This window comes from Eublepharis macularius, chromosome 3 (genome assembly GCF_028583425.1).
Source record: "Eublepharis macularius isolate TG4126 chromosome 3, MPM_Emac_v1.0, whole genome shotgun sequence".
NCBI classification, from domain to species: Eukaryota; Metazoa; Chordata; class Lepidosauria; order Squamata; family Eublepharidae; genus Eublepharis; species Eublepharis macularius.
In genome coordinates this window covers 154946151-154973786 of record NC_072792.1, presented here as the reverse complement: position 1 = coordinate 154973786, position 27636 = coordinate 154946151, and the positions used below count along the sequence as shown (strand labels likewise).

The following is a 27636-nucleotide window of genomic DNA, read 5'->3' as shown; positions in this document are numbered from 1 at the left end:
AGGGAATCTACTGAACCTGAAAATCTGATAAATCAAAGGGATGCTAATGAAGCAACAGGGTAATATTGGAGGGGGTGGGGTTAGTGACCAGGAAATAATGACATTTTGTGCCTCATTCTTCTAATCTTCTTGTTAGCTCGCCCACAGACTTGCCACATGCTCCAAAGTTGCCTCAGGGTTATGCTGACATTTTGTTCAGCTTTTATGCTTAAATGAAGCAGATTATTTTGTCAATGGAAACTACCCAGACTGAGTCAGACCATTTCAATGTTAGGCTAGCCAAGTCTATTTCAGGGTGGTGTGGTCTGGAATAACCGAAAATTGGTTGGCCTTGGACCTGAGAGTTGGACTTCAACCATGAAGTCAGAGCTGGATACATCTGGATGAACTTGAACAATCTGCAGTATTTTTCAGCATCCCTCATCTAAAAATGGTAGCTCTCATGGTTTCATTGAGCCTGAATAGGATAAGGTGTCCAAAGCACTTTAACACATTGAAAATGGTGCTGTAACGATGACAATATACTGCAGATCTTCATTAAGATATTCAATTCTCTCTTGGACAGATGCACACAGTATGAATTTACTCAAATGATGATCCTGAAATCCCTGTAAAATCACTTGGTTTCTCAGCAATAACAAAACAGTGATTCTTGCCCAAGCAAGTAGTTCTATGCCTACTGGACAAGAGTACCAATTGGACAGTGCCTTTGACCTCATCGCCACATTCAGGACTGGCCTTCCCTTCCAACTTCTTATTTTATTTATTTAAAGACATTTATTAGTCACCTTGCTACTTACAGGAGCTCAAGGTGGCTTACAACAATTAAAAACTACTCGTACATGAAAAAGTGGCTAAACAAAAACCACCCTAAATTTAAAAAGTTTTCAGTTGCCTCCTGAAGCCAGAGTGAGGCTCACTTCCCTGGGAAGATCGTTCCATAATCATGGGGCTGCCATCCCATGCCATTTTGAGCACAAACTAATTGTTTTCTTAATAGGAGGACTTACAAAAATGTAGATTCTGAGTTTTTAATGGCTTACATTATGAACATATGATTAAGCCACCTTGTACTAAACCAGACCACTAGTCTATCAAAGTCAGTGTCATCTGTTCTAACTGGCAGAGGCTTTCCTGGGTCTCAGGTAGAGTTCTTTCTACCTCCTACCTGATCCTTTAAACCGGAGATGACTAGTATTGAACTTGGGACCTTCTGATTGTAAAACAGATGTTCTACCACTGAGCCATGACCTTCCTTCCCCATTTAAAGGAACCCCAGAAAACCTGATCAGCCAATGATCCAAACATGCTACAAAAAAGAAAGAAAATGCTTCCATTGAAAGATGAGCAGATCTTTCAAAAGTTGACAGGAAGATTTGTGGATCTTCTCTGTCCTGACACACACACCATAAAATCTTTTGGGGTAACGCGACGAAAATTAGCTCTGGGTTCAGGGTTTCCCACCTTTTTGTCCCCATTCTCAAGTCTCTCTCTTTCTAATTGTAATCTTTCTGCTTCCAAACTGGCTTGTCTTTCCATCTCGAGTTTCTATTTCAACTTTCCACGTTTATCTTTCAAACTGTTTTTGTTCTGTTTTGGCTTCCCACTTTTCCCTTTCAAGTTGCTTTTGTTCTTCAACTTTCCTATTTCGAACTGCTTTTGTTCATTTCACTTTTCCCTCAGAAACTCTAAATATTCTGGACTAGGGTTATACATTCCTTCAGGGTTTATTTCAGCAGCAGTTCTACTTGGCTCCACGCTACTTTGTATCAATATAACACTCAGTTCTTCTACACCTTTCCCCTCATGAGGTAAATTTAACTCTTTGCACTTCTGAATCAGAGCATCCTTTTTCATCCCCAGAAACTCTAACATTTTTTTCTCTTTTAATTGTATTTCTTTCTACAATTTTACTAAACTTCACCAGATTATGTTCTCTCATAAATCCTACTAGTTTCTCTGTCTCTTTCCTTTATACCAGTTCTATTTTCCTCATAGAATTTGACTGAACACTCTGTCTCTTTGGCTATCTGTCCCCTCAGAATGCCTTTCTCTCAGAATGTTCCTTCCTCCCAGGATATTCTACACCACTTAAAATATCTTCTCTTCCTCAGGATGTTTGATATCCCACTTCTGCCACCACCTGTTATGACCCCCTTTCTGTCATGTAGTTAGATTTAACCTTCTTATAACCTCTGGGTAGATTGCTGCTACCAGGAGTTATATTCCAAAATAGTTAATTTAAATTTCCCCTTTAATAACATGCCCAAGAGTCAGGCTCCTTCATGTGACTATGTGGCCCTGAGGATAGGAATGGGATATGGGAACAACACTTTGGGATAAAAACAAACAAACAAAATAAATGTTTACTTTTACAAGAAGCGTATCAGTTTCACTCTAGAACTTAAGCTTGATGGTTTCAAAGATAGTTCTCAGTTCTTAAAATTTCCTCACATAGGCTCAGTCACACAGATATACACAAACTTTCTCAGGCGTACACACATTTTGCCTGATTCAGATAAATTATTCTCTCACTCAAATACACATAGACTTTCTCTCAGGCACACACACAGTTTGACTGTCAAATCCAGAAAGCAGGATGAATGTTCTCTCACAGAGACACACAGTTCAGGTTTCCGCACAGGCTGCCTAAATGAATTAGAATGCAAATCCCTTCAGGCTTCCACACAGGTTGCCTGCTTTGCCCAGACTGAATGTTCTCTCTCTACTCAGTAACTAACAACTGCATTCACTCTGCTCATACTCTCAGTCATCAACCAATCATCTCACTCACTCAACCCTCACTTAAAATCATCACACACTTAAAATCATTAGTCACAATTCAGAGAAAAAAGAAAAAAAATATGCCATGGTGACCTCCATGGTACATGAATATTTAACAGTCTGCACAAGTTCTATGTTTCAAGGTGACCTTTGTATTGTACCCAAAGAACTGAACTTTTGTACTTTTATGTTACTACCGTGAAATGCAAACCATGACAGCATCACACTTCCTCAGCCTACCAAGGTAAGAGTAGAGGAAGGTGGGAGAAAGTAAGAAGACAAGAAGAACAAAAAAAGCAGAGGCTCATACTCACTCAGCACCCCCCCCCTCCACCCCTGAGACAGCCCTCCTTTCTTTTATGCAATCTTTTACTGAGATAATGAGACATCACTGTTAGGCCCAACATGAACAAAACTGCTCCCTCCATGTCTGTGCACCCAAGTCAATGCAAACTGTAGCTTGCCATTAAATCTGAACCAGCAAACATCAAGTTAGATCCCACAGATCTGTATGTGCCAGAGAAAACTCCACCACTAGCAGGAACGGAGCCTCAGGATCCAATCCTATGGCTTGCAGTTCCTCAGATCCTGGCTTGCTCTAAGACAGATGTCACTGGTCGATTCCCACTGCATGAGGCAAGAGGAAAGAAAGAAGCATGTGAACTAGGCCTTCCAGCTCCAGCTTAAGAAATTTCCAACAATTTGGGGGCAGTGCCTGAGGAAAGAGAAGGAAAGGAAGCAGCTCACTGGGGGCGTGACGTCACTCTAGGGCTTCCATTTCTTCCCAGCTCTATGGGATACTACAGAGTGCATTATCTGAAGCTATTTCCTACAAGGTGAACAGAATCGGTAGTCCGGAAATCATTTGCAATTCCAAGAGATTTCTGCCAGGGAAATGCTGTAGCCCCGAATGCCTACAGACATCCCATTCTTGGAGATTCCCTGTCCCCCAGATACAGAATTTCAGGGGGAATTTTGGGATGCAGCATGGAGGGCAGGTGAGAAAGTTATGCTCCATTGATGAAATCCTTCTGTCAATGGAAATGCTTAGTGGGATCCCAGGCACCAGTTTGAAAATATATGTCTGAACAACACCCTGCTTATCCACTGTAAAGCTCAGAGTTGAGACTGTGTGGAAGAGAGAGGAGGAGGTATATTTAAAAAAACCTCAAGCAGGCAAAAGCTTGGATCCTCTGTGAGCGGAGTTGTGCTAGAAGAAGGTAAATTCTCACAGAATGTCAATTTAAGAGCTAACCCAGACTGAGACTAAGCCAGAAGAGGGAGGCAGAATCTTTGACCTGCCACTTTTTCCTCAGTCAGGGAGAAGAGGAGGATGCTGCGAAAGGTGAGAGGTCTTCTCTAACAAACACGTGCCCATCACCCCTCACCACCACTCACCTGTTTTTGAGGTGTGCCTCCAGGTCACATCGTTGCATCACTTCCTCACACACAGAGGAAAAGGGACATGACACTAAGAGCTTGTCAAGCAGTTTGTGAACAAGGATGCTGGATTTTTTGCACAACTTAAAATGAAGCCTTTTGCGATCCAAAGGGCAGAAGTCCTTCTCCTGCAGGAAATTCCGTAGGCACTTATAGCAGAAGGTATGACCACAAGGTGTGTCTAATGGCTGTAGCAAGGGTTGAAGGCAAATATGGCAGACCAAGTCATCGTCCACGTCATTCTGGTAATTGTACAAGTGGTTCTCTCTTGTCCAATGTTGCTGGCCACATTCAAAGCACAGAGGGTTCAAGTTCTGCTCCACAGAAACCATCTCTTCATTTTTGGTGCCCATGATCAAGCAAGGGAGGGTACCGCTGGCTTCCTCATCAGCAAAGCCTTGCTTGTAGGGGGATACTTTTTGTTCTTTAGCAAACATTCATTTTTCTGAAACATAAACAATACAACTGAAGTTCATGATGAGCAAAGAGCACTTGAAGTGCATTCCCAACCCAAACTATGAAATAAAAAGACTTCTTTCTCAGTCTCTGCGCCTAGATCTGCATGTATTGGCTGCTAATACACCTACAATTCTGTGCCTTCAACAGTGTGGCTTCTGCACCAAGAAATGCTAGTTTTTGCAACCTGAAGTGGCTGTATAACTTCTCATCGCTTAAAATGAGGGCTGTCCTACACGTTTCGTGTAAAAAATCCCCGGAGCCCCTTCAAAGAAAAGCAACATCAAGAGGGGCTGATTTGCACTCTTTCCCTGATCATTCCTTTCTGCCGTAACCCCCTCTCTACACTGCTTGTCCTTAGAAGGGGCCTTCTTCATTACACCTCTGCGTGCCCATGGAACAGTTCAATCCTGGGGAATGCAGGTAATTGAAGCTTCATGCACAACTACTGTTATTCATTTGTTTCTATTGCTTCTGTGATACTGAACTGCCATAAGGGCTAGAAACTTGGGTTTTTTTTAAAAAAAATGCAAAGTGGAGATTCTTAGGAAGGTGCATACTATACCTGGTACCATATGCTGTATTTTTTCTGCATGCCCACAAACTCAAAGCACATTCACAGTCTTGCTCATGTCAAAATATTACATAGAAATAAATACATAGCAGTTCCCGGAACAATGCAATCATCCCCTCATGCTTATGTGCCAGCTATTATGAACTTTTGGGGGGCTAGGAAGGATCATAAGGGTAAAAACAGCTGGGTAAAAGGGTAAAAACAGGATCAAAAGAACACAATTAATTTTAGCGATTTACAAAAGAAATGCTGTTTTTGTATGGTAATGATCAGGAGCTCCAATGAATCAAACCTGACCTTTAAAACACGAGAAATACAAATGCATGAGCATTCCCTTTCCCTTCCTGCTTCTTTTTTTCAGGCTTCTTATGCGTACTAGGAACACAAATGCATAAGAAAACCTTTACTCATTTGCTCATCTTTGAAACAAGTCATTAGCATAGATTGCACATGTGCCATCCTAATGTATACGGTGCTGATATTTATTACTACTTTTTGAAAGGGTCAGTGATTTCAATGCATGCATGTGATGAGCCAAGGCAGACATAACACTAGCCCTCTGCTAACCAAGATTAACAAACCAGGATCCCACCGAGGGATCCTTCTGCAGTTCCTTCCCTTCCCTGGGGAAAAATCCCTCGTAACCCCTGTTAAATTGATTAACAAACAGCCATTTCAGATCCTGGTTTAAGAGAAACCCTGGTTAGCTTTCATTATGGACAATGTCAGAGACAACAAACTGCTTAACTGGGGTTAAGAAGGAATTTGGTTCAGGGAAGAGAGAGGGTGCAGGGAGGGAGTGTTCATTTTCCAGGCTGGCTTCCTTTTTGCTAACTGCAGTTAGCAGACAGCCAGTAGAAGGGATGCTCCAGCCCAACACACACACACAAACGCACGCATGGATGCACAAAAACACACAATCTGCAGAATGAAGAGCAAGTTAAGTAGACAAGCTACTAGTATAAACAGGTTTCATAATTAATAGCTGACATCCAACACTCCAGCATTTCAGCCTAATGAAGTAAAACACAATGCAATGAGAAAGAAGGAAGGTTAGTCAGGCCCAAGCAATGAACAGTGTTTGCAAGTTTGATGAGGTTGCCTTCCCCTGAACATGTTAAGCAAAGTAATCATTAACAAGAAAAATATCATAGGAAGATTAAACAACAGGCAAGGACCCCCTTCAAGGAGGGGGCCTATAGCTCAGCATAAGAACACTCACTTTGCCTGCATATGACCCAGGCTTGTCCAGTTAACAGAACATCAGGTAGCATGCTGGGAAAGACTTTTGTGCCAAAGCCCTAGGATACTGTGTGCAAACTAACTGGGCACTAGGAGACCCACTCCGCTAAACAATGCCTGTAGCTACTGTTTTTCGAAGGCTTCAAAGAATAGGAGTTTGAGTTATTTAAAGCCCTCTCCACCTTTCCTTCCCATAATTCAAGTAACGCATGGGAAGTCACTGTGACCACTCAAGGCCAACGTCACAGGTCTGACTCACCAAAAGGCACCTGTTCATGTCTGTTCTCTTATTACACACATTCCACTCCTGGAAGCAAAAGGCAGCCCTGAAATGAACCGTGATGAACAGTTCTTTTTACTCTGATTTTCATTCCATTTACCAGAGCGAGAGCGAGAGCGAGAGTGAGAATTCTTTCTTGTGTCTTTGCTGACTACTTGTTATGGACATTTTCATTTGGTAAAACCTTGTAAAGGTGTTGATTCTCCCTCAGCAGATCTTTGTTTCATTTCTTGTATACACTGCAGCAAAAGTAGGCCCTTCCAAATAAGTGAATTCACTTTATTTGTTCTACTTAAAAATGCTGCCATATGCTTTCATCCATATGCGTTCATAAACACTTCAGTATATTTGATTTTTTAATTGTGGCTTGTGACAATTTTCAAGACTCGATGCTTGGATAGGAAATACAAAAATGAAGGGAAATACTAACACTGTAACAATTTGTATTTATACTTGAGACATTTCAAAGTGCTTCACTTACATACTTTTGGTAATCCTTTAATCAGTATTATTGGCCCCATATTGCAATAGATGGGGGGAGGGCTGGAAACAGTGGCTGCTAACACTGCATAACTTCAGTGGACTCAGACTTGCATAACTGTGTATGACTGTACTGCTAGACTTTTAACTGTAGCCATAAAAAGAGAAAAACACATGATATGCAGTCGCGTCCCAGAAATCATTCATTTTACTTAAAAGCCCGTCATTTTGTTTGCTAGATTCTAACTTCATTTAGCTGAAGACCACACTTTAAGTATGTACAGCATGGATTTATGACATCCTTTGACGCAGAAAGGATTAAATAGCAACTGCTAATCCAAGATACCATATTGGTCTGGGAACTGAGACTTCTCACTGCCCGATCTTGTCACAGAGATAACATGCTCTTTCCAGGAAGGATTATGTTTATTTTATTTATTTAAGCATATATACCCCGCCTTTCCACGTCGCTCAAGGTGTCTTACAAAATGATTAAACATTTTTCAAATTAAAACTGAGATAAAATCTCTCCCTTCTTCTTTATCAAAAAGAGTCCAGTAGCACCTTTAAGACTAACCAATTTTATTGTAGCATAAGCTTTCGAGAATCAAGTTCTCTTCGTCAGATGCATGATACAGAGACTGGTCAAAAAAAATTTTTTTGACCAGTCTCTGTATCATGCATCTGACGAAGAGAACTTGATTCTCGAAAGCTTATGCTACAATAAAATTGGTTAGTCTTAAAGGTGCTACTGGACTCTTTTTGATTTTGCTACCACAGACTAACACGGCTAACTCCTCTGCTTCTTCTTTATGTTGTAGAAATTCCTTTCTACCAATGACACAGTTATGTAAAACTGGCAACAAAAAACGTGTAAGGAAATTAGACCACTTATTATGAAAGCAATATATGAAAAATAGAACAATTCCTTGTTCTATATATCTACTGCTTTGCACAAAATACAGTTCATTACATCTATTGATATAACAACATCTGTTGACCAGATGCTATTGAACAGGATGTCATCAGCAAAGATCATTCAGTCCAAGGCAGTTCAATTCAAATCAACGGAACATCTGTGATTTAGAAATTCCCAATAATTGCATTGGGGAAAAAACTAAATTCATAATCTGTAACCTAAAATGTACATTTCCCAGCTAAAATACAAATCTATATAATCTATATGGCTGCTGAAGATTCCAGAATGCACTGCCACAACATTTTTTTATATTAACCTTTTCAAAGATCAGCAAAGCCTCCTAGTAAAAGGCAAGACCAGCTGCAAAACCATTTTAAAAGGAATCTAGTTTGAAAGACATAAGCACCTCCAGTATTAGTTGACAAATTTATTCTGGTCTAGCCTGGGAGATCTAATGCGTGCAGCTAATGCCAATCTGATTGCGCCCGCATTATAATGCTCATCGGGTTCCACTGAACATAATGGATTCACCTGCTGAGATAGAGAGAAATGCACATCCCTCATTTGGGGAACTTGAGATGCAAACCAACCAAATTATGAAAACAAATCATATCTATTGTATTGTTTGTTGTATGTATTATGCTGGTTTCCATGGCATTCTTGTCTCATTTTGTAATCCTCCTTGAGTCTCAACAAGAAAATCGGACTATCAATCAAGCAGGAGAATAAATAAATTGGCTTGGTCCTAATAAAAGGTATTATATGGCCTTTGTTTTTTAATGTTTCTGTGGACCAAAATGGCTACCTATCACTACCAAATAGATTATTAATTGGATCTCATATATACCTTTCCATTTCTCACATTTTTCTCCCACCCTTCCTTCAAGGAATTTGGGGTAGCCTTAATCTAATCCAGTGAACAACAGAGTATATTTCCTCGTTTGCCATTTTCAATGACGAAATTAACCAACACCCCTATTTTACACATGAACAGGCAGGCACATCAATAAATAAATGTGACTCTTCCAGTCATGTCTAGTTTGGCCTCAGTTCTGTGCACCTGAGGGGACAAGATTCATTTTTGCTTTAACAGCAGTTCTCTTCCCCTCTCCTCAACAGTAAAGTGTATTTGAAACCAAAGAGAATTGAACAAAACAAAACAACTTGTGCGTTCAAAGCACTGCTTGTATACAGTGGAACCTACCTGGCAGCACTTTTTTTACATGACCATAAGGTTCAACTACCCAGAGTATCTCATTACGCACATTAGCACCTTATTACAGGTATTGAAAGGAAAGACCAAATAAGGAAGATGGGAAAGAATACTCAGATAAATTCCTTCTACCAGCATGACATTCTAGTTAAGGAAACCATTGTGAGAACAGCCTAAAAAACACAGGAAATAATCTATTGAGGTAAGGGGTTTCTGCCTTATCTTGTTAATTAAAAGTAATTGCATGGGAAGGTGGAAAAGCAATTGTTTAGATTAGTACAATGGGCTCTTTGCTCAGTTTATGGTCAGAGATCAGATTCCAGCAGTAGTTTGTCTGCTGTAGCAAAGAAAATAAAAAACTGGAAGGCAGGTTTTATGGCACCTTAAATGATTTATTGTAGTGCAAGCTTTCATTGGGCTAGAGCCCACTTCATCATAGGCATGAAGTGTCAGCAGATTTAGATATAAAACAAAACACTTTGAACAATGGTGCTGAAAAACTGTGAAACCAAAGAGGTACAAGGTGTAACATCTCTATGCAAATCTGACAAGTACACCTATTGACATTTTTTTCCTTTTCTATGCACCCTCCCCCATGGATCATTCATGCCATTTCCATACAAACTTGTGCCACAATACCTTGTTCTTCGTTTCAGGTGCTGTAAGGTTCCTTTTTGTTTATGTCAGAAAAATCATGGAAAGCTTATTAAGCAGATTACCTCTTCCAGTCCTATGAATGTGGAAAGGATTTTTAAAATTTGCCCACAAGAGACTGTATTATATTTAAGCTCTACAATGCCTTGTTTCATGCCATTGACTCATAATGCTACCACTCCTTTTTAAAAAAATCCTACTGCTGTTTGTTGCCACCATTTTATTTTTTGTCATGTCTGTGAAATATTTGTGCATGGACAAATCTGGCCTGCACTTAAAATCATGCAACAGGCAATTATGGCAGAGGTGAGCATCAGGGAAAGAGACAAGACATTTGCAGATGCCAATGAATGGTGGGGGTCAACTTGGAACAGTAAGCGCTGAATCGACATCTACAATCTTATGCACATGACAACTGGCACATGCAGCTCTTGCCTTAATGAGAGTTTTATACCTCTCTTCCTCATTCCTCCCATAGAGGCATCACGGCTGCTAGAAACATGGGAATTCTTGCCTTGGGAATTCAGTGACATGGGTGGCAACGAGAGACAGGAAGGGAGAGCTGAACACAAGCTGTAGTGCATTTCATGGGGTTTACTATTGTGCTTCATGCCATCAGAGCCCAGAAACGTTATTTCCTTCCTGCTCATCAGCTAGCTAAGGCAGGAAATCATATAAATATTAGAAATTATTTTAAAAGATTTGGAGGAAACGGAGGCAATGCTGTTGGCTGAAGGGGTGTTTCCGCAACAGAGAATGTCCACTTAATACTTGAACAATTGGCGGAAAATACACGGAGGGTCTAGCAAAACCTTTCCAGTTTTTTTTTAAATCTTTTGAATGGTTGTTTGTTGTCCTCTCTAAATTGGTTGTTCTATTTTAAGCCCTATTCCTTATGACATAGGGGAAAATAACTGCAAAAAAATTCCTCTACTTTGGTTGTAGCCTTTTTCTTACAATACACTGTAATATATATCTGTCTTAGAAATAAGAATACTGGCTTTTCTACTATATCAGGAGTTTTAGGAAAGCACAGAAAACCCTTTGTAACTGTATACTCTCGAATAGCTACTGCATGGTCCTTCCCCAATAGCAATATAAAATTTCCCGAAGATCTGAAGTCATGAGGAAAAGAGTGGGATTTGGAGCAGGAGCATTAACATCACTCCAATCCTACAGTCACTCCATTAGCTACCTATTAGTTACTGTGCTCAATTCAAGGTATTGGTTATTTCATACAAAGCTCTTCATGGCCTTGGCCCAGCATACCTACGAGATTGTCTCACTCCTTATGACCCTCCACGGCAGCTTCGCTCATCTGAACAGGGTCTCTTGCAGGTGCCGGCCTGCACATGGGCGAAATCAACAGCAGCTCGCACATGGGCTTTCTCTGTGGTGGCCCCCACCCTATGGAATGGTCTGCCTGAGGAGGTCTCCTGGCTTTCCGCAAACGATGCAAAACCAAATTATTCAAAAAGGCTTTTTACTCAGATTGGAGGGAAGTATTATAGTTAGGGACCATAGACTTCACCACTACATTGCCTTGCATATTATCTGTTGCTCGAATATGTACTCTTATACTACCTGCACTTCATGTTTATCTAATGTCTGTCCTAGAATTATGTTCTGTTTCAGCAATTCTTCAACTCTGTATTGGATCCTTGCTAATGCTATGTCTATGTAAAATCCTATGACAGTGTTGTGGAAATGTCCTTAACACTGTATGGAAATGTTGCCAAAACTAATTGTAGTAATCTCACGCTATATAATCCGCCTTGAGTCTCGGTGAGAAAGGCAGACTATAAATTACATTAAATAAATAATTAATTAATTAAATAAATAAATAAAATATATGCAAAGTTACTTTCTCATTAACCCCAAATTTATTTTTTCTATTTTAAACAACAATGCATCAGTTTTCTACAAGAAAAAAATTGCAAAAGTACCCCATGCTATAGAGAGTACTGCAAACTGTTATACTAAAAAAAAAATTCCAGAATCCCTAAAATCTGGGAAAGGTTCTCTGATCCGGCTCAGACAGAGAATCCCAGATTTATTTGGTCATTATTCCCTAGGTGGAAAACTGTCTGGGGGCTATCCAAAGAGCTGGGGGACATTTTTCAAGTAAACTTCACCATATCTGCAAGGAACATACTCCTGACTGTCCCCTAAAGACCCTCCCACAACATTCAGGAAGACTGGACCCCAGGGCCCAAATCTATGGGCTCCTGAAGAAGGTGCCCTCAGCCACTCTCCACTGTTTCCTGTGTGGGAAACCTTTCCAAGCAGGCTCTCAGGCAGTTACACACAGGGGCAAGGCTGCCAGTGGCCAAAGGCACACTCTCAAATGCAAGAAGAAGCCCAACAGAGCTGAACTGAAGCAAGGGAATGGATGGAATCCCCCCAGAACCAAAGTGAAGCAAGGGGACCAACGTTAAACAAGAGATTCATGTCAAAACAGTGAATTCCGCCAAAACATACTGAAGCAAGGGACATTGTTGCAACTTAGCCCAACTGAACCAGTGCCATTCACAGTAACCAGGCAGACAAGGAGAGTTCTTGCACTCACCCCCCTCCCTGTCTCACTCCCCCTCCCTATTGCCTCTGCCTCAGTCCCCTCTTGGAAAAAAACACAGGAGAAGCCCAGAAAGGAGCCAGCCAGAGGATGAAGCCATGTTTCCTGGATTTATCCTGATTAACCAAAATTTACCTGGGGGTCTGGATCCAGGATTCTCTGATTTGATTTTGGAAAGTAGGATTTAGCTGGACTGGCAAAAATCCAGCTTTTTTCCTGCATCCCAGACCCAGATCGCACACCCCTAGCAGGGAGCATCAGAGTGTAACCCTTTTGTGATCCTCTAAGCCAGGGGTCTGCAACTGAGAGCTCCAGAGCCTAATGTGGCTTAGTATAGAATCAACTGTGGCTCTACTAAAAGAAAATGAAATCATTATGATTTTTAATGGGACTACAGGGCTTCTTAGAGATGCTTTACAGAAAGGAAAATTATAGAGGTGCACAATTACCAATAATCTAAGTGCAAACAAACCATGAGCATATTTATGCCAGTGCACTCAAACAATTACACAGTGAGCTCCTGCATATATATTTAATAATAATAAAAACAACAACAATAACAGCGCTTATATACCACCTCTTCTAGACAGATTAGTGAGTCACCCAGAGCGGTGAAGTTAGTGTAATTATTATCCCCACAATACAGCTGGGGAGCTGGGGCTGAGCGGAGTGGCTTACCCAAGGCTACCTACTTAGCTCATGGCAGTAGTGGGATCCGAAACAGTAGAGTGCTGATTTGCAGCTGAACCACTTAATCACTGTGTTATACCTTGTGTGTGTGTCACTCCCTAATAAACTACACATGACAACCAGTGTTTGGGCTGGAATTTATGGATAATTATCAGTAATGATAATGATAAAAGACTGCTGATCCCTACTTTAAGGCCTGGTCAGGGGTTGGCAGTGGATCTTCCTGTGGCCTCTAGCACAGTTTTTGGTTATCTCTGTTGAAAAAAAGTGGTCAGATCTGAGCACAAAATACTATCTTGAGCCTTCCCTGGTATAAAGTGATGTACAACAGTTCAGTATCACCTGTCAAATGAGATGCACATCAAAGTTCCATCTATAACTTGGACATAATTCTCACAAACAGAAGAAAGGTGGTACACCTGTGTTTGAATTGTACAAATTCAGACTATAGGTCTGAGCCCATATTATGGAATGCTCCTCCATAAAAAAGAAAGAAAAACTAGTATGCTAGGAAAAGGAATAGGCTAGAATTCTTTCCCATAACATCAAGTTTTCAATGCTTAGGGAATTTAAATTCAGTTATATGAACTTCCATCTGTAAACTGGTGGTTTGGCTCACTCACAAGCTACCAAATTCTGCTTTGGAATTCTGTACATTTATTTCACTAGTGATTTCACCTTTCTTCTATTACAAAAAAGCTTTTGCTGATGCAAGATCTCTTGTATTAGAGGAAGGCTCCTTTGTAGAGGAACATGCTACCTTCAGTGTAACAGATCCACAGGATCCAACCACAGCTCTTGATAAGCCAGCTTTAGTTATTTGCCTTGTAGAAGTCACAAGGACTATGCGTAACAACTAAGCTGGCTTAATCATTACAACAGGAGTGCTGGTTGAAGAACTGCAAAGAAGATGAAAACAAGAGCAAATGAAAAAGTGCTACAAGTCATTCTTTCAAAACATATAATTCACAGAAATAAGCCCCTTGGAACGTCAGAATGACAGCCAAATAGCGTAGGTGATGCCCTTGTCTCTCCTTTAAAATTACAGTCCTTGGGAAGAACAAACCAAGACTAGATAGCCCAGCTGCGCAAGAAGTATTTTGCAGGTTTATTTTTCACCTAAACTTGTTTTTTGTTTCCGTGATGCGCTCGTGATCTCAATTTTGCATTCAACTATAATGCTTCAGTAAACAGACACATCACAGCACAGACATAAACATGGCATCTGAACATCCAAATCTTACATTTTCTTCTCTTAAATAAAAAGAAAAGAAAATGGAGGGTGACAAGCAGCATCTTGTTCTATTTATTTATTTATTTATTTAATTCAATTTATATTCCACTTTCCAGGCAAGCGGGCTATAGGAGATCACAAAATGCAATAAATACAGTAAAAACATGGTAGCATAAATTAAAACTTCAGTGAATTAATAAAATGTATATATAAGTCATGCACATATTGCACAACTGACTCATCCACTTCTTCTAAGGGTGCAACTGACTCATCCACTTCTTCTACATAAGTTTCATTGTGAATACCATATTTGGGGGATTGCACCAATAGTTTCTGGTGGGGGGACATCAGTATAAACATGCTAATAAGTGTGGTTCCCACAAGTCATTTGGTTTCTTGGTATTTTATATCACTGACATGGCTCAGTGGTTAGAGCGTTAAACTAGGACTTGGGACAACCAGCTCTGAATTCCTCCTCTGTTATGGAGGTCACAGGTGAGCCTGGGCTCATCACTATTTCTCAGTAACCTACCTCACAGGTTTGTTGTGAGGAGGAAGAACAATGTGCTAAGCTGGTTTGGGTCCCTACATGGATAGAAAAAGCGAAAAATAAATGTTTTAAAAAGCATGAAGATGAATTACCACTTCATCTGAAGAGGGGAGCTCTGACTTTTGAAAACTTGCACCCTGAAAATCTTGTTGGTCCCTAAGGTGCCACTGGACTTAAATCCTGCACTTCCATAAACACCTACTGACTTGCACATTTCCACTTAGCAATTTTAACTATGACAAACATTCCGTACAGCATGTCCCATTCATTTCAAATAACATCTAGAAATGACTAATTCTGGATCAGAGCCAGCTTGGCACCGTAGACAGGGGGGTGAATATGGAGCAGGGAGTCAAAGGCTCTGCACTTAAATGACCGCACAGAGAGGGGATTTTCCCCCCTGAGGACAAACTCATGTTCACAGTGCTGAATGTGATTGCCAGCAATAAGAGCTCACAATGGGCCTTAAATTGGAAACTTGAGATATTTAAGGTAGGGATTTGGCCTGTGTAGCATCACAGAGCTCTGGCCAAAAGAGGAAACTACTGGGAGACTGGTTCCATCCACCCATAGGCCAGAATAAGTCAGGTGGTACTCTCTGGCCTCTATAAAGCTTCTACATCAGAAGCTTTATACAGTCTTTTAGAGCTGGCAGGCACCTGTGAAATTCGGCCGCAGGGTGGTGGGTGAAACCACAAAATGGCTGCCATGGGAGGCGGAGCCAACTTCAAAATGTCAGGGGGTGAGGTTATGCATAACACTAAAAGTAACTATTTAACATTTCAAGCAGAAGCTCTGTTTAACAGAATTAAATAAACAAACAGTTTAAAAATGTTTTGTTGCATACACACAGCTTACCTTCAAGCACAAAGTGAAGATTCTTGAGCTGGGGTTGCAGCTGCTACCAAAGCAATGTTTTTAAAACAACCAACCAGATCTCCTTTGAACATTCAGAAGCCCACTTCTTAAAACACTTGGCAGACACCAGGAAAAGTGTCAGTGGGCACCATGATGCCCAGGGGCACCATGCTGGGGACCCCTGTTCTAGATCAAAGCTTGCTTTTTGGTTTGAAAGAAACTGGGAGGCTGTGCTGTATGCTTGCCTTGACCACCCTTTTCTCAACGCTACAGCAATCATGTCTGACAGGAAAAAATAAAAACCACCTGACCTCAATGAGACTTACAGTCCAATCATAAACAGACTTACACCCTTGTAAGACCAGTGGAACTAATGGGCTTAGAAGGATGCAAGCTTGCTTAGGACCGTATTATGAACCTACCAGCAGGATTCAGATTTAAATCTAATTATTTCCTGGCTCCCAAGCAGATGCTCAGCCCCATCCTAGCGCTTAGCAGAACAACAGTATATAAAATGTGGGGACTTAGCCAGCTCAGCAAAACTACAGTATCTAATGTGGGGACTTAGCCAGCTGTCTTAACTAGGCAGTGATGTAGCTGGATAATTAGAGATGACATAAATGGCTCCACATTTAGGTCTTGTCATATTTTTCATGACAAACATCTGGTGCTTTAAAGCAAAAGCAACACTACATGCCATTTTCAGATGACCTCACCCTCCATCAAACATGACCTGCCTCAGTGGGTATCTGGCTCCAGGAATGAAAATGCAGTGCGTATGTGTGTGTGGGTGAGACAAATACATGACATGGGGCTGCAAACAATGCCTCCCCCTTTGAAAAAACAACATGGTTTTATGGGGATAATAATTGGGGTTACATATTTTAGCTTGGTTCTTTCTCCACTGTCATCAACACTGGACTCTCCTCAGAGGGCAAGAAATTCTTATGCATTCACTCTCTTAATTTTTATACCACAAACCATATACAAATGTGTTTTTTTTTACTTCAAGGGAAAAAAAAAACAGTACCAGCCATCATTATCTTTGGGAAATTCTGGTGTAAAGGGGGCCTACTGGCCAGTGTACTTCTGCCATTAATAGAGACTAGCAACAATTCCTGTTCTCCCCATGCTTGTCATTTTAAAAATGATTTTTTAAAAAAAAAATTCCTTAACATTTCATTAGAAGCAGAATGCTCCTCTTTCATCCTCTTTACAGAAGCAGTACTTATCTAGTCTTCTAGTATTATTATACACGCCACTCCAATTCTTCTTTTTCAAAACATTAAATATTATAGGTACAGTCCAACTTCAAGTCTCTGCCTTTTGTTGGGATGGGACATCTGCAGTGGCAACTTAAGCAAAATTAAGCCCATTGACTTAGAAGGCAACTCTGCTCAGGATAGCAAGTTAGGGAACAACAGTAAGAGAAAAGTTACCATCTCAAAGGGCACATGTTTAATTAAAGCTGACTTCATTTTAACAACATTCAAGAAGGCTGTACATCACTCTTCATGTATTATCATCTGTTCTGCAAAAGAAGGATTTCGTACAGCATGTGAAGATGATTCCTGCCATCAGTTACTCTTTCTGTCCCAAATAGCATATGTAGAATGACTTACACATACAAACCCTCTCCCTCAATTTTCCCTGAGTAAAATCAATCCTTACAGATTTTGCCTCTTGTCTCCCTCCCTACACTCCATTCCTGAGGTCTGATTGGATCATGAAAATCCATTCATGTAATTCAAAGTTCTTGTTAATGATCTCCAAATGCGCAAATATAAAAACATGACATTTTGTAATTTTTTTTCTTTTAAACTTTTCTACAAGTTGGATTGGATCCCACGGAAGACTTCCACAGGCATGACAATCCTTTTGCAAGCAGAAGTGCTTTCAGTCTGCTTGCAATCTTTCCCACTATTTCCACATGTGTAAGGCATAGTCCAAGGTATTTCTTCTAACACAATTACAAAACTAAATTCAGTGAAATCATGTACACCATCTGTGCCCTTTGCACAGTATTATTTAATTAATCTAAATAATATGTTTATACTCCAGCCACTACCCTACTGTTCGCACAAGCTGAACCATGTCGCACAGATTTTCCATTTCACTCATGTATCACTGGATTCAACCCTTACACCTGTGCTTCATCACTGTTAATAAAAATAGGTCTACTCTGGCTCTTTAAAATTACCAATAAACAGGAAATGGCAGTAGTCACAAGACTTCTTCCACCCGACATTTTTTCATCTGCCCTTTCCTTTTGCCTGCAGTGCATGTGCGCCAGAAGGTTATTTGTTTCAGCAGATGTGGAAAGGATGCTGACAAATGGATCACGGGACAAACAGGCAGAAGTTGTAGCTGCCACATCTTCCATGTCACGGGCAGTTTCAACTGAACAGAGCAAAGCTCTGAATTATGAAGTGGCGATACCTTTAAAAAAAGACTACATTTTGATATAAAAACTGGGCTTTCCCAGAAGGCCAGGGACCTTTCTTCCCGATGGGTCTGAAATATGTTCTTTCTCAAAAAAGCCCTGGTGCACTTCCATGTGCAGAATAAGATAGTTATCCACTGGAAGATGCCGGGGGAGTGGGGTGGGGAGACAAAGCATCATTTTAGTCTCATGAACAGAGAATATTAAGGCTTAAGTACCACCCTGGAACTTGCATTTCATATTGTGTGGCTTTGGGTTGCCATAGAAACAGGGAGCTTCAGGCTTTAATTACAGCAGTGACTTTTAAAAAGAGTGCTAACTCTTCTCTCTCAAGGACACCTCTTGTATGGCATCTCATGAAAAGCTAATATTGGGTTCTAGTATAAATTATATACAGAGCTTTGTGGATGCCACATGGTAGGGGAATGGAAATAAAAACTGTGCCTTCCACAGCTAAAATTCTGCAATGTGTGTAAGACACACCATTTCCAGCAAATGCACACATTTAATATTTATTTTGTTAAGATCATGGGGGCGGGCAGGGGAGGAAGCCTGCAAGGCACTGAAACCCCACCTCCTTGATCACTGGAGACCTTCTTTTGCTTCCTCTGATGCCACAAAGTAATGGTCATGTATATTTTTGTAACCATAATGGCAAGGAATTTCACTCACTCACTCACTCACTCACTCACTCACTCACTCACTCACTCTCACCTATCCTGGCTGTTCTGAACCCAATCCTGACCATTCAGGGCTGAAATTGGGCCCAAATTGGATCCAAAATGGCAACAAGGGGCTGAAAATGGCTGAAAAGTGGCCCAAAATGGTCAGGATTGGGCCGCTGCTGAGCAGGAGAGTGATCCACCACCCATCAGAGGCCCGATCCTGGCCGTTTCGGGACCAATGCTGGCTGTTTTGGGTCTGATCCTGGCCATTTTCGCCTGAATTGGGCCATTTTGGCCCCGATCCAGGCTGAAATGGGCCCAAAATGCCCCAAAATCAGGTGGGTGGGGCCACCTCACGTGACTTTTTTTGAGAACTTCCGGAACTGCGTTCCTGCACATTCCCCCTCAAAATGAGCCCTGATTATACTGATACCCTAGAAAATCATGCAGTATTGCAAACTGTAACTTGGTTATTCGCAATTTCAGAACAGGTCCTCCTACAACTGCAGCACTTTACAATGTAGGAGAAAGATCATGAGCTCACATGCTCTGTCCCTCTTGCATCTCGAGGTACCTGGGCATGGCAACCAAAGAAGATGACTCTTGGTGGTGGTAGGGGGCTATTCCTGCTCCGGCCACTGTGAACCCAGAGACGCAACAACAGCAAAAAGGGCGCTGGGAAGATCCCACTGATCCTAGGAGTATCAGGAGTTGAGGAAACATCTGCCATGTTGTTCAAGGAAGAGAACAGAAGAAACACTTTCAAATTAAGTTGCTTTAATTGTCCCATTTCACTGTCTAGAACTGCTTTGAAAACTTATTGTTAAAAAGGTGCATATAAGTATTGCAAATATGCCTCCCACACATAAAAACTTTCTTGCACATTAACAATTAGCAATTCAGGGAGAGGTGTAGGCTAGAACTCTTCTCCTTTGTTTGTTTTTAATGTGGCAGAGCTTTCAGTCACATAAATGAACAGATCGTTCTAACCTTACTGCAATGCTGCTTGCATTTCTTTGGGCAAATTGCTGCCAGTGCCTCTCACCATGTCTTGTCCCATCCCTCCCTTTCTTCAGGATATCTTTTTTTAAATATATCAAACTGTCCACATACACTCAATAGATACCTCATTTTCCTCTCCTGCACCCATCTTTGGTAATGACGTTGCAGGGTTTTGCACCTGGCTTAACCCTGGCATGTCAATTCCACTCCTTTCTTTTGCACACAGCCAGAAATGTACAAGGCACAAGTGCGTTCATATTTAGTGTAATGCTGCCTTATAAAAAGCCAGACCATTGATCTATCTAGATTAATACTGACCAGCTACTGTCTCTTCCACAAACCCAGGCAGAGAAAGAACATAAGAAGATCAATGGTCCATGTAGTCCAGCAACTTGTTTCACACAGTGGCCAACCAGTTATCCGGGAGGACAAACAGGGCACAGACATCCTTGGTGCTGCCTCCCAACACTCATTTATCTGAGAGCCCTTAACTGGAGATGCCAGGAACTGAAATTGCAACCTTTTGCATGCAAAGCCTGAGCTCTTCCACAAAGTTATGTCCTCTATACCATAGAAACACTATAGCACAATAGGTCAAAATAAGCCAATGAGAATAATGAAGATGGCACTGTGAAAGAGATGCCCCTAAGCTCTTGAGAGCTCTAAAACACTCCCAGCCCAGTCTAGCACTAGGATTTCTTCTTGCTTTGTTATCTCCCATGTTCCCTTCATGACATTCAGAGCAGCTTACATAAGGCTTCCATGGAATCTACAGCTGAGTACACATGAAACATTAAAATAAGATTAAGGATGATCTCAGTTTCCACCCACCTTTGCAATGTAATTGATGGACATACGCCAGTGATTCCAAAGGTGCATTCAGTCATCAGCCATACTTTTATCTGCATGCCCCCGTTTAAACTTGCCACATGTGTGATCACTCTTTTTTGTTGTTGTTGTTAAGCCAGAAACAATTAACCAGAGAGCCAGTTTGGTGTAGTGGGTAAGAGCGCAGGACTCTAATCTGGAGAGCCGGGTTTGATTCCCCACTCCTCCACTTGAAGGCAGCTGGGTGACCTTGGGCAAGCCTCAGTTCTCTGGAGCTCTCTCAGCCCCACCCACCTCACAGGGTGATTGTTGTGGGGATAATAATGACATACTTCGTTAACCACTGAGTGGGTATTAAGTCATCCTGAAGGGCGGTATATAAATTGAATGTTATTATTATTATAACGTTGCAAAACCAGTTGGGGAAGAGAGGGTTCATGATGTCACCAGCCCCAGCCAACCACAGCTGTGCATAGTCACCATCTGTGGCAGATCAGCACAACTACAATTCCCTGAATTCGATGACAGGAAGAAAACTGTCTGCAGAGTGCAGTAAGTGTGCTTGCAGAATAGCTCAATAGTGCAAACTGCATGTCCTCTGTATTCATCTGTACCAGACAAGGTACAGGCCTACACCATTTAAAATGTAACGGGAGTCTTCGTGCCCCAAGGTCTATTCTCTTGTTCATCTTCTGATGTTGCATAACAAATTACAATGGGACAACTGAAGGAGAAATAGATGGGAGACAAGGATGGTTATGATTGTCAGTTTGGATGTATGAAGATATGGAGTGTTTGGGGAGAGGGGGACCAACGTTTCTGACTGACCAGCTTTCATATTTGAGTTCTGTTTCTCCCTTACTCATTCATTTCCAAAACTAACAGTGGCTGACTGAAATGGCCATGCATGCACAAGATATTAAACAGACTGTCATTGGCACTCAGTGGCATAATGCAGAAGATGCAACGCACAGGTAATATGAGGAATAAAACCTCCCTCAACACAAAAGGGCTAACCACAGCATTAATCTAGACACACTTCAGAGAGCAGAGAGGAGAGACAGCCTGATGAAAGGCAGATACAGAGAGCTTGAGGACACTTTGTTTAAAAGCAGGAAGCAAATCAAGTTTGCAGAATCTAGCCCCTGTTACTGCAATGACAACAAGCGATACCAAAATAGTGCAGTTGAATCTGAAAACTTCAGGGTGCACGTATCCATGCGTACATATTAGTGACGAGGACCACAGCTCCAGATACGTATAGAATTCTGAAATGTTTTCTTGTACATAGGTAAATCAAACCCAGATAGGCAAGATTCCTGAGAAGTTAACAAAACAGGTGCTAGGGAGGAGGTGATTTTCACCAACCCCATCCCTCCACAATAGCTATTCTGGGACTCTTCCATCCCTCAAGAGCAGAACATAACATAAGAACATAAGCAAAGCCATGTTGGATCAGGCCAGTGGCCCATCCAGTCCAACATTCTGTCACACACAGTGGCTAGAAATCCAGTGCCATCTAAAGGACTGTCAGTGAGGCCAGGACACCAGAAGCCCTCCCACTGCCTTCCTTCCAGCACCAAGACAACAGAGCACCACCTCCCCACAAAGAGAATACCATCTATCTCCTGTGGCTAATAGCCACTGATGGACCTCTGCTCCATATATTTGTCCAGTCCCCTCTTGAAGCTGGCAATGCTTGTAGCTGCCACCACCTCCTGTGGCAACGAATTCCATGTGTTTATCACCCTTTGTGTAAAGTAGTATTTTCTTCTATCTGTTCTAACCCGACTGCTCAATAATTTCATAGAGTGCCCACGAGTTCTTGTATTGTGAGAAAGGGAGAAAAACACATCTTTCTCGACCTTCTCTAACCCGTGCATTATCTTGTAAACCTCTATCATGTCTCCCCTCAGTCGTCTTTTCTCCAGGCTAAAGAGCCCCAAGCGCCTCAATCTTTCCTCATAGGGAAAGTGTTCCAACCCTTTAATCATTTTAGTTGCCCTTCTCTGTACTTTTTCCAGTGCTATGATATCTTTTTTAAGGTGTGGCGACCAGAACTGTACACAGTACTCCAAATGAGGCCTCACCATCGATTTATACAGAGGCATTATGATACCGGCTGATTTGTTTTCAATCCCTTTCCTAATAACCCCTAGCATAGCATTAGCTTTTTTTATGGCAGTCGCACACTGTGCTGACGTTTTTAGTGAGTTATCTATCATGACTCCAAGATCTCTCTCTTGGTCAGTCTCCGCCAGTTCAGACCCCATCAACTTGTATTTATATTTTGGATTTTTGGTTCCAATGTGCATTACTTTGCACTTGGCTACATTGAACCTCATTTGCCACATGGATGCCCACTCTTCTAGCCTCGACAGATCCCTTTGGAGTGCCTCACAATCCTCTCTGGCTTTCACCACCCTGAACAATTTCGTGTCATCTGCAAATTTAGCCACTTCACTGCTTAATCCCAATTCCAAATCATTAATAAACAAGTTAAAAAGCATTGGACCCAATACCGACCCCTGTGGCACCCCACTGCTCACCACCCTCCACTGTGAGAAGTGCCCGTTTATGCTCACTCTCTGTTTCCTATTAATTAGCCAGTTTTCAATCCACAAGAGGACTTGGCCCTTTATCCCATAGCTACTGAGCTTACTTAGGAGCCTTTGATGAGGAACTTTGTCAAAAGCTTTCTGGAAGTCAAGATAAACAATATCTATCGGGTCTCCCTTGTCCACTTGTTTGTTCACTCCCTCAAAGAACTCTAACAGATTGGTGAGACAAGATCTTCCCTTACAGAACCCATGCTGAGTTTTCCTCATCAGCTTTTGGTCATCAATGTGCCCACTAATTTTATTTTTGATAATAGTTTCCACCAACTTACCCGGTATTGACGTCAGGCTGACTGGCCTGTAATTTCCCGGATCTCCCCTGGAACCTTTTTTAAAGATGGGGACAACATTAGCTACCTTCCAGTCCTCAGGAACAGATGCAGAGTTTAATGACAGATTACATATTTTTGTGAGGAGATCTACAAGTTCACACTTGAGTTCTTTCAGAACTCTTGGATGTATGCCATCTGGGCCCGGTGATTTATCAGTTTTTAAATTATCTAGCAGTCGCATAACCTCCTCTCTCGTCACCTCAATGTGACTCAGGTCTTTCAAAACCCCTCCCAAAGTCAGTGCTTCCGGAGTGGGCATGCACTTCTTATCTTCCACAGTGAAGACAGAAGCAAAGAACGCATTCAGCTTCTCGGCCATTTCCCTATCACCCTTTAGTAATCCTTTTACGCCTTGGTCATCCAAGGGCCCCACGGCCTCCCTAGCTGGTTTCCTACTTTTAATATATTTAAAGAATTGTTTATTGTTTTTCTTTATGTTCTTTGCAATATGCTCCTCATATTCCCTTTTTGCCTGTCTGATCACAGACTTGCACTTTTTTTGCCACAGCTTATGCTCCTTTTTATCAACCTCACTCCGACTAGTTTTCCACTGCCTAAAAGAATCCTTTTTACCTTTTACAGCTTCTATTACATTGCTTGTTAACCATGCTGGCCTTTTCCTAAACCTATTTGTGCCTTTCCTAACCAGCGGTATATATTTAATTTGAGCTTCCAGGATTGTAGTTTTAAATAGTCTCCAAGATTCCCCAAGTGTTTTGACCTTTTTTACTTTCCCTTTCAGTTTCTTCTTCACGTACCCCCTCATCTCAGAAAAGTTACCCCTTTTGAAGTTAAACATGGCTGTGTTGGTCTTATTTGGCAATTTCCTATTTATACATATGTTGTACTCAATAACATTATGGTCACTGTTCCCAAGTGGTGCAATCACATTTACATCTCTCACCAGGTCTTCAGCATTACTGAGGACCAAATCCAGGATCACCTCTCCCCTAGTAGGTTCTGTAACCATCTGTTCCATAGCACAGTCATTGAGACAGTCTAGAAACTCACTTTCTCTCCCCCGATTCGAACACCCATTGGCCCAGTCAATGTGTGGGTAGTTAAAATCACCCATTACAACACAGTTTTTTTGTTTAGCAGCCATCTTTAATCCTGTCATCATTTTATAATCCTCCTCTATTTTCTGATCTGGAGGGCGATAACAAACTCCCACAGTTAAGTTTCCATTTGGGCCCGTAATTTCAACCCATAGCATTTCCAGAAGCGAATCTAATTCAGTTACCTTCTCAATCTTACTGGAATGTATACCTTCTCTGACATATAGAGCCACCCCACCACCAACCCTTCCCTCCCTATCCTTCCGATATAATTTATATCCAGGAATCACCGTGTCCCACTGATTTTCCTCATCCCACCAAGTTTCTGATATGCCCACAATGTCTATGGATTCGCCCAACACTAAACATTCCAGCTCCCCAATTTTACCTCGGACACTTCTAGCATTTGTATATAAACACCTGTAACTTCCCCGGCACACTTTGCCTCGAGACGTAGTTAGGTCATCTGCACTGTTTGTCTCCATCTCAGTTGACAACTCTAATCTATCTCCCTGTAGAAGTGTTATACCTAGCCCTTCATCTCTCTGAGATGAACCATCCTGAACCAGAGACACTTTATCTCTTGTCGGCTTTCCCCTAGCATTTAGTTTAAAAACTGCTCTGCCACCTTTTTGATTTTAAGTGCCAGCAGCCGGGTTCCTTCTCGGGACAAGTGGAGACCGTCTCTCTTGTACAGCTCCCGCTTGTCCCAAAAAGAATCCCAGTGCCTAACAAACTTGAACCCTTCCTCCCTACACCATCGTCTCATCCACGCATTGAGACTCCTGATCTGCGTTTGTCTCTCTGGCCCTGCGCGTGGAACAGGTAGCACTTCTGAGAAGGCTACCTTGGAGGTCCTGGCCTTGAGTCTCCTGCCTAACAGCCTAAATTTTTGTTCCAAGACCTCACGACTGCATTTCCCAACATCGTTGGTTCCAACATGGACCACGACCGCTGACTCTTCCCCAGCACTATCTACCAGCCTATCTATAACACGCGTAATGTCCGCTACCTTCGCACCAGGCAGGCAAGTCACCATACGGTCAGAACGCGGTTGTGCCACCCAGCTATCTACTTGTCTAAGGATCGAATCACCAACTACCAAGAGCCTCCCTCCCGCCCCACCCAGGGATGGTTCCTTGATGCGAAAGGAAACCTGCTCACCAACTGAAGAAGAGGTCCCTTCTGAGGGCATGTTCCCCTTATCCTCAATACGGTGCCCTGATTCCACAAGATCCTCATTCTCCTTGACAACAAGAACGCTGCCATTTTTAGAGTGGGACACATCTGTCCTGTCCCTGAGAATCTTGTCCTCGTGCCTATCTAACTGTCTCCGCTTCTCCAGGTCAGCCACCTTGGCCTCAAGGGTACGTACTCGTTCCCTGAGAACCAGGAGCTCCTTGCAGCGAGCACACATCCAGGACTTCTGACCAGAAGGCAGATAGTCATACATGTGACACTCAGTGCAATACACTGGAAAGCCCCCAACCCCCTGCTGGCATTCTGACTTCATTATTCTGTTTTAGGAATAACACACTAAGAGGAAAGAAAACGGCTATGATCCCCCGGCTAAGAGCCACAGGCCAAGAGCCCTTTAGCTCTCGCCAAAGGCTCGCGCCCCTGCCCAGCAGTTGCCTTTTCAATGCAAAAGGTCACTTCCTGCTAAGCACAGGAGGTGAGCACAAAGGGGGTGTGTGGCTTGTACTCCAGCAACCCCCAGCAGCCTTACAAACACACTCACCCTCAAACACAATCAAGCCCAAACACACTCAGCCTCAAAACTACACTCAAATCAACACAAAACTACACACAAAAAGCCCCAAAGCTAGAGAGGACCACCCTTAGCTTCTCAGCTTAACCCACCACAGCCAAGAAAGGCAAAAAGCCCTTACCTCCTCTAGCAGCTGCAGACCATGTGCTCCTGAGCCCAAGTGACTCTGCTCTGCCCTGCCCCTGCCCAGCAGTTGCCTTTTCAATGCAAAAGGTCACTTCCTGCTAAGCACAGGAGGTGAGCACAAAGGGGGTGTGTGGCTTGTACTCCAGCAACCCCCAGCAGCCTTACAAACACACTCACCCTCAAACACAATCAAGCCCAAACACACTCAGCCTCAAAACTACACTCAAATCAACACAAAACTACACACAAAAAGCCCCAAAGCTAGAGAGGACCACCCTTAGCTTCTCAGCTTAACCCACCACAGCCAAGAAAGGCAAAAAGCCCTTACCTCCTCTAGCAGCTGCAGACCATGTGCTCCTGAGCCCAGGTGACTCTGCTCTGAATTTCAGCCTGAATTTCAGCCTGTGTTCTGAGCGGCTGCAGGAGGGTGGAATCAGGACACCCACCCCCCACGAGTGCCTGTGGAAATCTAAGGGGATGCAAGCCAATGTTTCCAGAACACAGAGGGAAAGAGCTTTATGCTTACCATCGTGCAATTAAGATCGAGGGAGTGATTAACCAGACCAATTCCTTTTCACTGGAGCGAGTTTGGAGAGGAAGGAAAGAAAAAAATTGCTTGCACAGGAATTTTATTCTTACAAGACAGTCTGTCTGGCAGCTCTGAATGCATGGGATGCTTTTTCATATTACAAAGTGTTATGTTGTCAGACAAGCCCCCTCTTTTCCTACAATACAAGAGCATAAGGAGAGCCTCCTAGACCAGATCAACTGCCTATCTAGTCCATCATCTGCGTTCTCACAGTGGCCAGATTTTTAATCTGAATTCAATTTATTTTAATTCAAT

At 42.1% G+C, this 27636-nt stretch overlaps 1 protein-coding gene across 1 annotated transcript in view; it reads right to left on the bottom strand.

Moving 5' to 3' along the window:
* The window catches only part of LNX2 (ligand of numb-protein X 2), an 84602-nt gene that overhangs the window by 23106 nt on the left and 33860 nt on the right, over positions 1-27636 (bottom strand). The window contains exon 2 of the mRNA XM_054974776.1: positions 4183-4669. Within this exon, the coding sequence (XP_054830751.1) occupies positions 4183-4661 (479 nt within the window). The 5' untranslated portion in view covers positions 4662-4669. The remainder of the gene's footprint in view (positions 1-4182; positions 4670-27636) is intronic.